This window comes from Cotesia glomerata, linkage group LG6 (genome assembly GCF_020080835.1).
Source record: "Cotesia glomerata isolate CgM1 linkage group LG6, MPM_Cglom_v2.3, whole genome shotgun sequence".
In the NCBI taxonomy this organism is placed as follows: domain Eukaryota; kingdom Metazoa; phylum Arthropoda; class Insecta; order Hymenoptera; family Braconidae; genus Cotesia; species Cotesia glomerata.
The window spans coordinates 22021200-22034771 of NC_058163.1; the positions used below are offsets into that span (position 1 = coordinate 22021200).

General features: G+C 26.9%; 1 protein-coding gene across 2 annotated transcripts; it reads left to right on the top strand.

The window, feature by feature from the left end:
• Positions 1-6245: 6245 nt before the first annotated feature.
• Positions 6246-11175, top strand: LOC123267022 (endoplasmic reticulum mannosyl-oligosaccharide 1,2-alpha-mannosidase). Of its 2 annotated transcripts, XM_044731504.1 has the most exons (5): positions 6246-6623; positions 6716-6861; positions 6948-7103; positions 8414-8828; positions 9893-11175. In XM_044731504.1, the coding sequence occupies exons 2-5, from the start codon at positions 6766-6768 to the stop codon at positions 11080-11082; spliced, it is 1857 nt and encodes a 618-aa protein (XP_044587439.1). In that variant the 5' UTR covers positions 6246-6623; positions 6716-6765; the 3' UTR covers positions 11083-11175. The 2 variants fall into 2 exon arrangements, with proteins under 2 accessions (XP_044587439.1, XP_044587438.1); XM_044731503.1 differs by having other exon boundaries at positions 6246-6861; positions 9893-11174.
• The last annotated feature ends 2397 nt before the right edge of the window (positions 11176-13572 follow it).

A 13572-nucleotide genomic window follows, 5' to 3' on the forward strand; every position in this document is an offset into this window, starting at 1 on the left:
ACTTTTATACGCTATTTTTCTTTGTTTTATTTAAAAACTTGAAATAAAAATTTATGTTTTAAACATTGATCCGCTATTTTTAATTTGCAGGCTTTGAAGAAGAATAAAACAATAGCGAAAAGTTTCTTCCAGTGGTAGAGTATTTTTATTTAATTTAAAATCTTCCTGGAAAGTAGAAAGAGAGGTAGAAAAAAAAGAAGAAATAAAACAATTGCTAAAGTTTATATAAAATTTATTTAAAGCAAACAATGGAGTTTTATTTGAAATCTTTGTGAGGGACAAAAAACTCCAGACCACCTGGGGTGGCTATAGTTGCGATGTGTAAAGTTTAGTTTGTATTTTGATCAAACGTTGATCTTCTATTTTAATCTTTGCAGGCAAAAAAAAATACACCTGGCACTATAGACGTCGAGAAGTAAGAATAATAGCAAGGAACTTTTGTTTTATTTTATCTTCCTGGAAGGTGAGGCAAAAAAAGCGGCTAGAAGATAATTGCTTTAAAGTTTTATTAAAAACAAACCCTCAGTATCGAGGGAAGAAAAATAAAACACAAGACTATAAACCGCTGCAAAAAATATAATTGTCGGCGTACATGTGGATTTTATTTTAAATAAAAGTTTGCAGAGATGACAAAAAACGGCTATAGATAATTGCAGTTCCTTGAAGTTATATTTTACAACGGGAATGAAATAAACTTTTTACAGAGGGAAGAATATAAAGTTTTGTGTTTTTTTAAAACTTATATTTATATAATTGCTGGAGACAAAGAGGGTGGTGTTCACGTTTGGGCTTGCAGGGCGGAGATCCGCCATTCTAACGGCAACCTTCCTCTGAAGTTGATCTAGTAGTGATCATGGGCAAGAAGTTAAAGCTTCAAGTAAGACTTGGAATTATTTTGACTCTTCGCGGTCGCTAGTAACAGTTGATTAATATTACATTACAAATACATCATCATATGAAGTAATTCAGATCCCAGTGAATGTAGTTAAATAAATAAAAATAAATGTAGTTAAATAAATAAAAATTTATTTATTTAATTACAAATACAAGTGAATAATAATTTTTTAGGACTCACGCTAAACATTACGCCGCAGAATATTGTGAAAATTTATTTTGTGCTTCATTTATACGGTGTAATATGTTAATTAATTTTTTTTTTTAATTATTATTAAATTAAAATTTTTAAACATTTTAGTCAATTTAACAATTTAATTCTTTGATAATTATTTTGCACAAATGTTAAATATTTAATTTTTTTTTATACATTTCATTTTAAAAATATTGAAGAAAGTTTAAAAATTCAACGATTTAATTCTTTGATAATTATTTTGCACAAGTGTTTAATATTTAATTTTTTTTTTATGATTTTCATTTTAAAAATATTGAAGAAAGTTTAAAAATTCAACAATTTAATTCTTTAATAATTATTTTGCGGAAGTGTTAAATATTGAATTTTTTTTTTTATAATTTCTATTTTTAAAATATTGAAGAAAGTTTAAACATTCAACAATTTGAGTCTTCAATAATTATTTTGCACAAGTGTTGAATGTTTAATTTTTTTTTATAATTTTCGTTTTTAAAATATTGAATAAAGTTTAAAGTTTAAAGATCTAAAAATTTTTTATACTTTTAATAATTGAATTATTGTGAAAAAATTTAAGTAATAAAAGTTCACATAAAAAAATTATAAGTGCAAATTTCTAAAAATATTTTATTACAATAAACTGATTTTTTATAAAAGTTGTCAAATGTTTTCTGATTACAATATTATTAAATAATTAATACAATTTTTTGTGAGTTTTTTTTATAAAAAAACAACGAAATTATTTATAATAAATTCTTTCAGTCATCATTAAATCTATTTCTTCTTTCAGTTGGTGATATGAATATATTTCTTCTTCAGTCATTTACTGAATAGTTTTAAATGATATTTTTGTAATTAATTATTAATTAATACTGTTGTTTTTTAATTGATAATAATAAATAAATTGATAATTGTTACATATACTGTTAAATCTTCAACTGCTATAGAAAAATATTTTTGTTTTAATCAAAGCTTTTTACAGGTTAAATTATTTTTTAACAAAGAAGAAATTAATTCTACTAAAGAGGAATTTTTATGAAAAATAATTGCAACGTTATTGATCAAAATCAACTCAATATAATGGAAGCGTTGATTAATCCTTTAACAATCGTGAAGAAATTTTTCGAGAAACTTTTTCTGCATAAATGACAAATCTTTAAAGGAAAATATAGAAAATAAAATAATTTATCAACAGAAATGTTTTATAATAACCAAGGAAAGTTAGTATATATATTTAGTAATTATTATAAGTTCTTTGTTGAAAGTATTTTTAGATTTATTTATAAAAATTGAAATAAGATTGACGTGAAGAATAGTAAACAATAATCATATCTCATCTTTTCCTATTATACACGGAAAAAAGTAAACTGTAATATTCACTCGGATTCCGGTTAGTTTTTATAATTTCAAACAGTAAAGCGGACATCGGGGTGGCAAAAATGTAAATATTACAGAACTTAATGTAGAAAGTATAAAAGCCACAGTTTATAATTTAATATCCAAAATAAGTGATTAGTAGTTTTCACTATAGTAAATAACGACTCTTTCATCTTTAAAAATTACAGTTTCAAACAGTAAAAAATGTCATTTCAATAAATAGTCCATATTATGAAGAGAAGGGGAACTTAGATGAAAGAGAAAGGGGTCTCACTCTGGGAGAATTTAACATTTCAAACAGTAAAAAGTATACTTTCAAAATATACATTTTACCAGTCTAAGCAAGTCAATAATTACAGTTTGACTTTTAGCGTTGCGTTTAAAATTTACCATTTTACTTTGTAAATATTGACGTTGCTTGTATTAAAAATTTACTAACTTTATTTTATACTTTTTACATATCATAACATCATTTTTTAGGTACGAAATGATAAATATTAAAGTCTGAATTCTTAATTATTATACTTTAACATTTTAGACATTTACCTAGCGAATATTACTGTTTGAAATAGTATTTTCTTCCATGTAAAGAGTAAATTGTAACGTTTAAATTGTAAATATTACAATGTGAATAGTAAAATTACGATTTTACTGTTTGAAATGGTAATTTTTAGCAGTTGATCATTACTTATTATAAATCGACTGTTATTTATTACAGTTTACTTTTTTCCGTGTAATAATATTGAATTCCGTAAATTGGATTTTTTTTTATCAGCACTTTTTTCCAACAATTTTTCAACCACATCCTCGTCCTGCTTCAAGATCAGTATGTTTTAATTTTCAGCTCCTAAATAAAACTAACTTCAAATAACTACAATGTTCAAACTCAAAATTTAAGTTTGAGTATTTTTATATTTTTTTTTTTAACTTGTCAATTAATTTTAATCTGATATTATTAACTGCAACAAAGTGTATTGACATAATGACATTAAATTTAGCAGTCATGACCATTTTTTAATTTTTTTTTTACAAAAAAATTTGTTTTTGAAAAATGATTTAAAAAAAAAAATTGCATTTATAATTTTTTAAAATTTCCACAGGTCAATTTTTTATTTTTTTTTTTATTAAGTTTATTTTAAGTCGCTATAACAACTTAGGTCCTCTGCGATTACTTTAAACACATTATTTAGATATTAAGTTCAAAAGACCATGTGTATTAAATAGATAAAAAAAACATATTTAAATGTTAACAGTTTTAACAAACATACTTCTAAAAAATAGACAAAACGTAATTAAGTATGTTACGTTCACAAATTTTTGGTAAATTAATTTAAAAATTATTTAAGTCCAGATTTTGACCTCGTTAGGATGTCAATAGACTCCAGGTGGGTCGTGTCACTGGTTTACTCCGCGAAGTCACTTTTAAAATTTAAGTTTATAAAATTTTATGTTACTTTCAATTAACCTGCCTCAGGTAGGTGATTTTAGAGTGCCTGAACGATGGCTAGCGCTTTGGCGATTTCACCAGGGTGGAAAACAGCTAATAAAATAATAGTTTAAAAAAACTAAAAACACGCTTTTTATAGAAAACCAAACTAAAAAATAGAAAATAAATTTAAATTAAGAATAGTGTTAAAAATTTCAATAAATATAAATTAATAATAGTGTAAATAAAAAAAATGTATTTTATTTTAAAAAAAGCGTGAGGTGCATGGTGTCAATAGTTATAAATATTTTATTGACAGATATGAGTAGAGTGATTATCATTTTGATAATATCTTAAAAAGCACCCCACGCTTTTTTTAAAATAAAATACATTTTTTTCATTTACACTATTATTAATTTATATTTATTGAAATTTTTAACACTATTCTTAATTTAAATTTATTTTCTATTTTTTAGTTTGGTTTTCTATAAAAAGCGTGTTTTTAGTTTTTTTAAACTATTATTTATTTTTTACTTTTTAGTTTGGTTTATTTATAAAAGCGTGATTTTTTAGTTTTTAGTAGATTTCATAGAAATCTAACTATTGCATTGGTCCTCATGACGGAACTTTTGAAAAATTTTGCTATATTTCGACTCAGCTCGTCAAGCGAATTCAGAAAATGCATATGGTTCAAAAGTTTATATATGTATGTATTTATATATATATATATATATATATATATATATATATATATATATATATATATATATATATATATATATATTTATATATATATGGGATATAACGCGGCTTGTCAGGACGATAGCGTCGCCAATTTACAACGGATCTCTACCAAACTCAACATACTTATTCTACAGATAAATACCAAAGTCAAGTTCGAAGATGAGCTTAATCGGTCAAGTAATTTAGAAATACCAGGATTTCAAAATTTTGAAAATCATAAAAATTCATATTTCTTCACTTTCGAACTCGAATAACTTTTGAATGGGATAACTTATTGCAATTCTGTAAATTGCATCCGAAAGCTCTTTAAATAAGCTTTAATGTGAGTACCATGTCATATGTGTAGTCTCAAAATTATGCCCCATTCCCCTATGCCAATTATGAAATTTGCTATTGCACTGGTTTTAGTATTTGTCCGTCGATATATATTTTTGTCGATTGCATATAAGTTAAAAGCCCTAGTTCTGTATACAATCTTCGTTATATTTTTTTCTATTCATGATGAAATCTACTTCCATTTCGGCTGCCGAATGGTCTTTTTTTTAAACTATTATTTGTTGATTATCAAAAATATTCAGGCGCGCAAATTACCCACGGAGAGTTACATACTGACATACTGACATACTGACATACAAGTGAAGCTAATAAAAAATAATTATTTATAAATATTATAAATACGGGGAATCAGAGTTCGATTTCGGAGAGCGAGCCTGAGAAACGGCTACCAGAACCAAGGAAGGCCGCAGGCGCGCAGATTATCCACGAAGAGTTACTGACATACTGACAAACTGACATACAAGTGAAGCTAATATAAAGCGTGTAAAAAGCGCTTACACCCTGGGGGATAAGGTTTTAATAATAATCCATATTAATCGATTGACAATTAATAAGATTTATTTAAAAAGGATTAGGCAGGTTCAGCCTCGGACCAGCAGAGATTGCTCCTCTGCTAAGTCCAAGGACTGACTGCCCCAGATGAAGTCTGAAGACAGAATGCATGAAAAATATTAATTACATTGGGTTTTTATAATGATTTTTAGCGACGTTGCATCTCAGGTTACCCTATATGAACATCAACGCAGTCCAAATCCCACAACGTAGACTGTTTAGTCTACTGGGCTGCGTTGACGTTCCAGAAATCTGTTATCTCGAGGTATTTCCGCTACGAGATACCTCAAATAACGATTAATTTATTATTTTAAATCAAATTTTATTTTAAATATTAATTAATAAAATTTTTAATAAATTTAATATTTGCCAAAACGTAACAAGTACTTTCTAATTTTTTTTAACGAAATTTATTTGTTAAAAAAATTCTTAAAATTATTTAATATCTGCTAAATTTATATTATACACTTTAGCAGTACACTGAAATTAACTAACAGAAATTTTTTTATAATTTTATGCAATTAAATAATTATGAAGAAAATTCCACATGTGAAAAATTAAAAAAAAATAATTAATGGAAATTTTTTGTAGTATTTTTTTTATCGCAATTGATTTGTGATAAAAATTAAATAAAAATGACAGCTAACAGCTGACTTCATTTTCCATTTTCGCGGTTTTTTGCGCCCCCTACTGCCAGTTTTTTTAAGCTTCTGATCAACTGTTTACGTCACAATGACTGTTCTGTTGGTTATGGAGACTCCAATTTATATTTATAACGAATAGTGCTCCATAGGCGACCGCTTGAACATGAGTATAAAAAAAAGACAACAAACTTAAAAACATCAACTTGATCCTCTATAAGTTTTCGTACATACTCTGATTGATATATAATTGATAACAGTGTTTAAAACGAAGTATGACAAAAATACTCCAAGTTCATCGGTCGTCTGTTATCTATTAAACTTGAATAAAAATGTTTAAAGTATCTACAATACACTATTTACACGTTCTTGTGTATCACCCATAATAATTTGGCTGTTTGAATTTGATGATGTACCTTCAACATATCAGCTTTTCAAAAGCCATACATTTAAAATGAAAAAGGTCAGTAAATAAGAATGATCCATGTGGAAAAATCCATGGTCTGTATATAAATGTGTGGTTAAATTTAAATTTTGACAACACTGTTCTGGTAGAAGACCACGAGTCTCTGAATAAACCTCGTGATTAATTAAAGAAAACAAAAATGCATTCATCCAGTAATATTGGTCCGGATTATATTAGCTTGAATATCAATGATTTTGATATTAATTCTCGCATAACATCCAAAAGCCTCTGGAGGGTAAGCTGTTGATATTTATTTTTTATTTACTAGAAATCAAAATTTTATTGATAGACAATATGTAATTGGTTTTTATTTTTTGACAGCAATGGAACCAGCTATCACGGTTTCAACGGAACATATTTTATATTTTATTTGGAACGGTATTAATTCTAACGTTTTATTTTTTATCGGGTAGTACAAATTCAAATATTGATTATGAAAAATTAAATTTAGTTAAAGGAACTTCTAACATAGCAAAGGTAAACCTTGAATTTATGTAATTTTATGTGACACTAAAATAGCAGACATCTGAGAGTTATTTTTGACGGACTGTTTCACTGAAAAAAAAGTTGCTAAAAATATGTATGCGACTTTTTTTTTATCAAAAGTAATTTAGCATTTATTTAATAGTTTTTAAAATTTTATAGCAAATAAATTATGGCAAGAAAAAAACGGGCATGTAAAAATTTTTAAAAATAAAAAATGCAATTTTTTAAAAATAATTTTTTGGAACAAATTTTTTTGATAAATAAAATTAAAAAATTATTAAGTAACTGCTAACTTTATTGTCATTTTTTTATGAAAATTAATTTAGAATATATTTAATAATTTTTAAAATTTTATAGCAAGTAAATTATGGCAAAAAAATTGGCATGTAAAAATTTTTAAAAATAAAAAGTGCAATTTTTTAAAAATAATTTTTTGGAACAAATTTTTTTGATAAATAAAATTAAAAAATTATTAAGTAACTACTAACTTTATTGTCATTTTTTTATGAAAATTAATTTAGAATATATTTAATAATTTTTAAAATTTTATAGCAAGTAAATTATGGCAAAAAAAATTGGCATGTAAAAATTTTTAAAAATAAAAAATGCAATTTTTTAAAAATAATTTTTTTGATAAGTAAAATTAAAAAATTATCAAGTGACTGCTAAATTTAATGCCATTTTTTTATGATTCATATAAAATTGTGAGTTAAAAATTATATAGAGAAAAAAAATTCCAAGGAAAAAATATGACAAAATTTTTAATTTTTTTTACAAATATGAAAAATATAAAATAAAAAAATGTTATGTAATTTTTAACATGTTAAATAATTTTTTTTTATTTAATTTTTCATACAAAAATATTTATAAATATCTTTTTTTCCCTTCCGGGCGTAAAGCGTCAACTTTAGCCCCGCTGCGCGAAACGAAGTTGTCGCTTTCTGCCTTCGTCGGGGAAAAAAATAATATACACTCCTCGGAAAGTAAATAAGAAAACCAGATCACAGGTGATTGTTGGCCGAGGCGAAGCCGAGGTCAACAAACATGTGATCTGAGACATTTCTTACTTTACTTCCCTAGGGGTGTAATATAATATTTAAAAAAATTTTTTTCAGTGAAACTTGATAAATTTTTTTTCTATCAATCACCATTTGTTTATCAGAAAACTTTTCAGAAGTATGAAAATTAATTTTAGATAAAAAATATTCTAAGAGATGCTATTTTTTTATCACACTTCTGTCTATTTATTTGTGATGAACATTGATAAATTTAATTACATGTCATTTGTTAATTAATAATAGCTGGAAGAGTTAGTCTTAGTAGACACCGGTGTCCACGCAGAACAGGTCGGAAATGCCGAGACGGGAGATCATGATGACAATGTAGATCACCTCGATCACGTTGAAAAAGAAAAAGCAGTAGACGCTCAAGTGATAGAGGAGCCCGAATTCCAGCCAGAAATCAATCAGATGGATGATGATCAGATCGGAGAGCCCCCGCAGCCAAAGCCGAACGTGGTAAAATTCAGTGGTCCTCAAAATGACCGGCAGAAAGCTGTCGTTAAAGCTTTCAAGCACTCTTGGGACGGCTATGTTAAATATGCGTGGGGGCATGATAATATCAAGCCAATCTCCCGGGGTTACCACGAATGGTTTGGTCTAGGGCTCACTATTGTAGATTCTCTCGACACTATGTACATGATGGGTTTAAATGAAGGTAAATTATTAATAATTGATGATTCAATTATGGTATAAAAAATTTTATATTATAATCAGAGGATTCAGGATTAATCAAAAATGTTTTTTTAACTAATTACAGAGATCAAATTTTGTTTAGGATGTTTAATTTGAAACTGCAATTTTTTATTAAAATTAAAGGCTCAAATTTATTTTTTATAATATATACTATTAAGAAAATAAGAAAAATGTTGTGTCCAGGATAGTCATATGACAAAATCGGTTTTTTAAGTGAAATTTAGTGTCATTGCAAAGATCTTGATTTGAATTTGTGCCTTTTCAAGATTTCATATCATTCTCACCGATAGTCAATTTATTATGATAAGTATTTAGGCTGCATTCGAAAATTCACTATCTCTAGATACATAATTAAGAAATGACCTTGTATATTGTGAATTATCGACATTTTTAAAGATATAAGCTTACCCCGACATAACACTCATCGAGACTTTTCATTTGAGTACCCACATCAATTTTTCATATATATATATATATATATATATATATATATATATATATATATATATATATATATATATATATATATATATGTATATATGAAAAATATATCAAAATGCATGTGGGTACTCAAATGAAAGCTCATTATAAGTGTAACATCGGGATGAGCTTACATCTTTAAAAATATCAATAATTAAGAAATGACCTTGTATCTTATAAATTATTGACATTTTTTAAGATATAAGCTCATCCCGACATTACACTCATCGAGACCTTTCATTTGAGTACCCACATCAATTTTTCATATATTTTATACATTATATATACGTATATATGAAAAATATAAAAAATTCATGTGGGTACTCAAATGAAAGCTCTTGATGAGTATAACATCAAAATGAGCTTACATCTTTAAAAATATCAATAATTAAGAAATGACAGTGAAATTTAACAAAAATTTGTTTTTATGAATGATTTATTAATATGAAAAAAACAAAAATTTTTTTTAAATCTACGACTTCACCTGGTCCAAATTACTCTAAAAATTATAAATTTACCTTATCAAATTAATTTATTTCATTTCAGATTTTGCAAAAGCTCGAGCGTGGGTCTCAGAAAGTTTAAAATTTGACCTAAACCGCGACGTAAACCTTTTCGAAGTAACAATCCGGGTTCTCGGTGGTCTCCTAGCAATTTACCATTTATCCGGCGACAAGTTATTCCTCCACAAAGCAACAGACCTCGGCGACCGTATGATGCCAGCGTTCTCCACAAGCTCTGGAGTTCCTTACTCTGACGTGAACTTGGGTACAAAAAGCGCTCACAGCCCAAAATGGGGCCCAGACAGCAGCACAAGCGAGGTGACCTCAATCCAATTAGAGTTCCGCGACTTGAGTCGCAGCACCGGTCAGCCGCGTTTTGAAGCTGCTGCTGCTAAGGTCTCCGAGCACATCCACAACCTGGAGAAATACGACGGCCTGGTGCCGATCTTCATAAACGCCAACACCGGGCTTTTTAGGAAACACGCGACAATAACTTTGGGAGCTCGCGGAGACAGTTACTACGAATATTTACTCAAGCAGTGGCTTCAAACAGGAAAAACGATTGATTATTTAAAAGAAGACTACCTCCTGGGTATCTCAGGAACGCAAAAACACTTGTGCAAACGCACTGCCAAGAACAAATACCTGTTCATCGCTGAGCTAGTGGGCGTTTCTAAAGACATGAAGCCCAAAATGGACCACTTAACTTGCTACCTGCCAGGGACTTTGGCTCTGGGGACTCACCACGGTCTCACTGAAGAGCACATGGCTCTCGCTAAGGAACTTACGGCCACTTGCTACCAAACTTACGCAATCCAGCCGACTTTCCTGGCTCCAGAGATCACGTACTTTAATGTACAAGGCCTCAATGAAGATGATAATCAACTAGACATGTATGTCAAGAGCACAGATGCGCACAATTTGCTAAGACCTGAATTTATTGAGAGCCTTTATTACATGTGGTACTTTACCGGCAACAAAACTTACCAGGATTGGGGCTGGCAGATATTCCAAGCGTTTGAAAATTTCACTAAAGTTGAGAACGGCTACACGAGCATTGGCAATGTTCGCAATCCCCAGAACACTAGGCCAAGAGACATGACCGAGAGCTTCTGGTATGCTGAGACTCTAAAGTACTTGTACTTGCTGTTTGATGACACCAGACAGCTGATTGACCTTGACAGGTGGATCTTTAATTCAGAGGGGCATCCCCTGCCCATTTATGAAATTTAAAAATGACTGAATTTTTTGGTAGTGAGTTTTTTTAATGTGACTTAAAATTTTTTTTTTGGCAATTGTAAAATAGAAATTTTTGAGAAATTTATTCGACTGAGAAGAAATTTATTTTTAATGCCATTTTTAGTGTTGATACTAAAGTTAGCTGACAATTATTTTTTTTTATAAAAAAATTAGTTAAAAAATTCTTATTAGTAATTTTTTTTAATTTTAACATGTAGAATTTTTTAATTAAATTTTTTTAATAATAATTTAATTGCTATAAAATTTCTGTTAGTTTTCTTCAGTGTCTTCAATATAAGGTAAAAGACCCTTTTAATTAAATTTTATTTTAATTAAAAAAAAAAAAAAAGTTTGGAAAATCCAAAAGTGCACGACTCATAATGCTCATTTAATTATGAAATATTAATAAAATAAAGAATGTGAAAAAAATATATAAAACAGCTAAAATAGCACGATAATGCGCAAGCGCCTCGAGTGCGATAAATGATATATATAGATATACAGTCTTCTGGTTTTTGTTTTATTTTATTAATTGTACATAAACGACACTGAATTACCGAGCCGTTCGCATTTGGTGACCTACAATTCTTTAAAAGAATTTTTAAAAAAAAAATTTAACTCAATTAATGCATTTTTTCGCAAGTTACAGTGTTTTCAGAGTTTCATACATGACAAACAGGAAAATTTTTTGACCTATTTTGATGTTTTTTTCCGTTTCTATTACACTAAATCAATTTTTGAAAAGTGTTAAATTAATCTCCATTAAATTATCTTGACAATAGTATGCAAAATATATTTATTCTATGAACTAACAAGACTATAGTAATAAAAATAGTTGCCGAAATGAAGCGAAAAAAATTTTTCGATCGTAAAGCACTCTCTAATGCTTCGCATCATGAGTCGCCCAATAAATCAACTCTGATAAATTAATAAACATAATTTTTGAATCATAATTTTTAAGATAATTGATTTTTTGAATGCATTTTATTTTTTTTAATTAGAATAAAATTCCAAGTGTCAAACAACTAGACCAGTGTCAATAACTGGGTCTTTTACATTATGATACTGAAGTTAGCTGAGAATTATTTTTTTTTATTTTTATAAAAAAATTAATTTGTTGTATTTATCACAAATTTGAGTTATATATACATTAGAAATAAACTTTCTTTGTTGCTGTAAGATGGACAGCGGTGCTTCTCGGCCTATCTTACCTTACCCCTCCCCAGTGCTCTGTTAGCACGTCTGGGGATGTTGTAGGAGTATTTAGTAGCATAACACTAAAAATTTTATATTTGCTATTAATTTGTTGTATTTATCACAAATTTGAGTTATATATACATTAGAAATAAACTTTTTTTTTTTTTTTTTACAATTACAATTAAAAAATTCTTATTAATAATTTTTTCAAATTTTAACATGTCGAATTTTTTAATTAAATTTGTTTAATATTAATTTAATTGCTATAAAATAATAAAAAAATTTCTGTCAGTTTTCTTCAGTGTCTTCAATGTATGATACTGAAGTTAGCTGACAATTATTGTTTTTATTTTTATAAAAAAATTACAATTAAAAAATTCCTATTAATAATTTTTTCAAATTTTAACATATGGAATTTTTTAGTTAAATTTTTGCAATAATAATTTAATTGTTATAAAATTATAAATAAATTTTTGTCAGTTTTCTTCAGTGTCTTTTTTTAGTGACGTATTTTTTTTAGTTTGAAACATTCCATGTTTTAGAAATCACTGGTTTTGGTAGAACAGAAGACGTAATATTCTTTAAATTAATTGAAATAGTGTTAATAGGAAAAAAAAAAAAATTATTGTTGAATGTCTGGAATTTTCAGTATGATCTTCAATTAGATAATCACTGATTTAAGCCAAAAGTCTTTTTGGCATTACATTGCAATTTGTGTAGAAAACTCTAGTCTTTTTACAAACATATTAATATATCCAGAGTTAAAAAATATGATAATAATAGTAATAATGATATTAATAAATTTAATTTATATATTATACATATTAACAATCTGACTTCCGAAGAACGCACTTTAATATTGTAAACGGCATTTTACATTATAATTGTTCAAAAATGACGAATTGTAAACTTTTTTATATAAGAATTTAAATTTAAATAAGTAAATATTATTTGTACAGAATAGAATATTGCGTAATTTAATAGGAATTATGTAAAAAATTATAAACAATTGTATATTGTTTTTAATTTATAATGACGATTGATTCATCAATCAATAGTCTTTTTGTAAAATTATTAATTAATTAAACTGTATTTAAATAAATAAATAAATAAATATTGATAAAAAATTACTCGATTATTTTTTTTTTATCAATCAGTCAATAAGATGAATAATAAAATCGATTGATTTTTATTGATCAATATTTTTTATCTATAAAAAAATTATTTCTTCTTTAAAAATAAAAAATAAAATGTTTATATTCTTCAAAGTAATTTTTTTTTTTAATT

Excerpts from the sequence above, each read along its gene's own strand:
- LOC123267022 (XM_044731504.1), top strand. The coding sequence starts at position 6,766 with ATGCATTCATCCAGTAATATTGGTCCGGATTATATTAGCTTGAATATC. Across the intron at positions 7,104-8,413 it reads GAACTTCTAACATAGCAAAG|CTGGAAGAGTTAGTCTTAGT; the intron begins GTAAACCTTGAA and ends AATTAATAATAG. Across the intron at positions 8,829-9,892 it reads CATGATGGGTTTAAATGAAG|ATTTTGCAAAAGCTCGAGCG; the intron begins GTAAATTATTAA and ends ATTTCATTTCAG.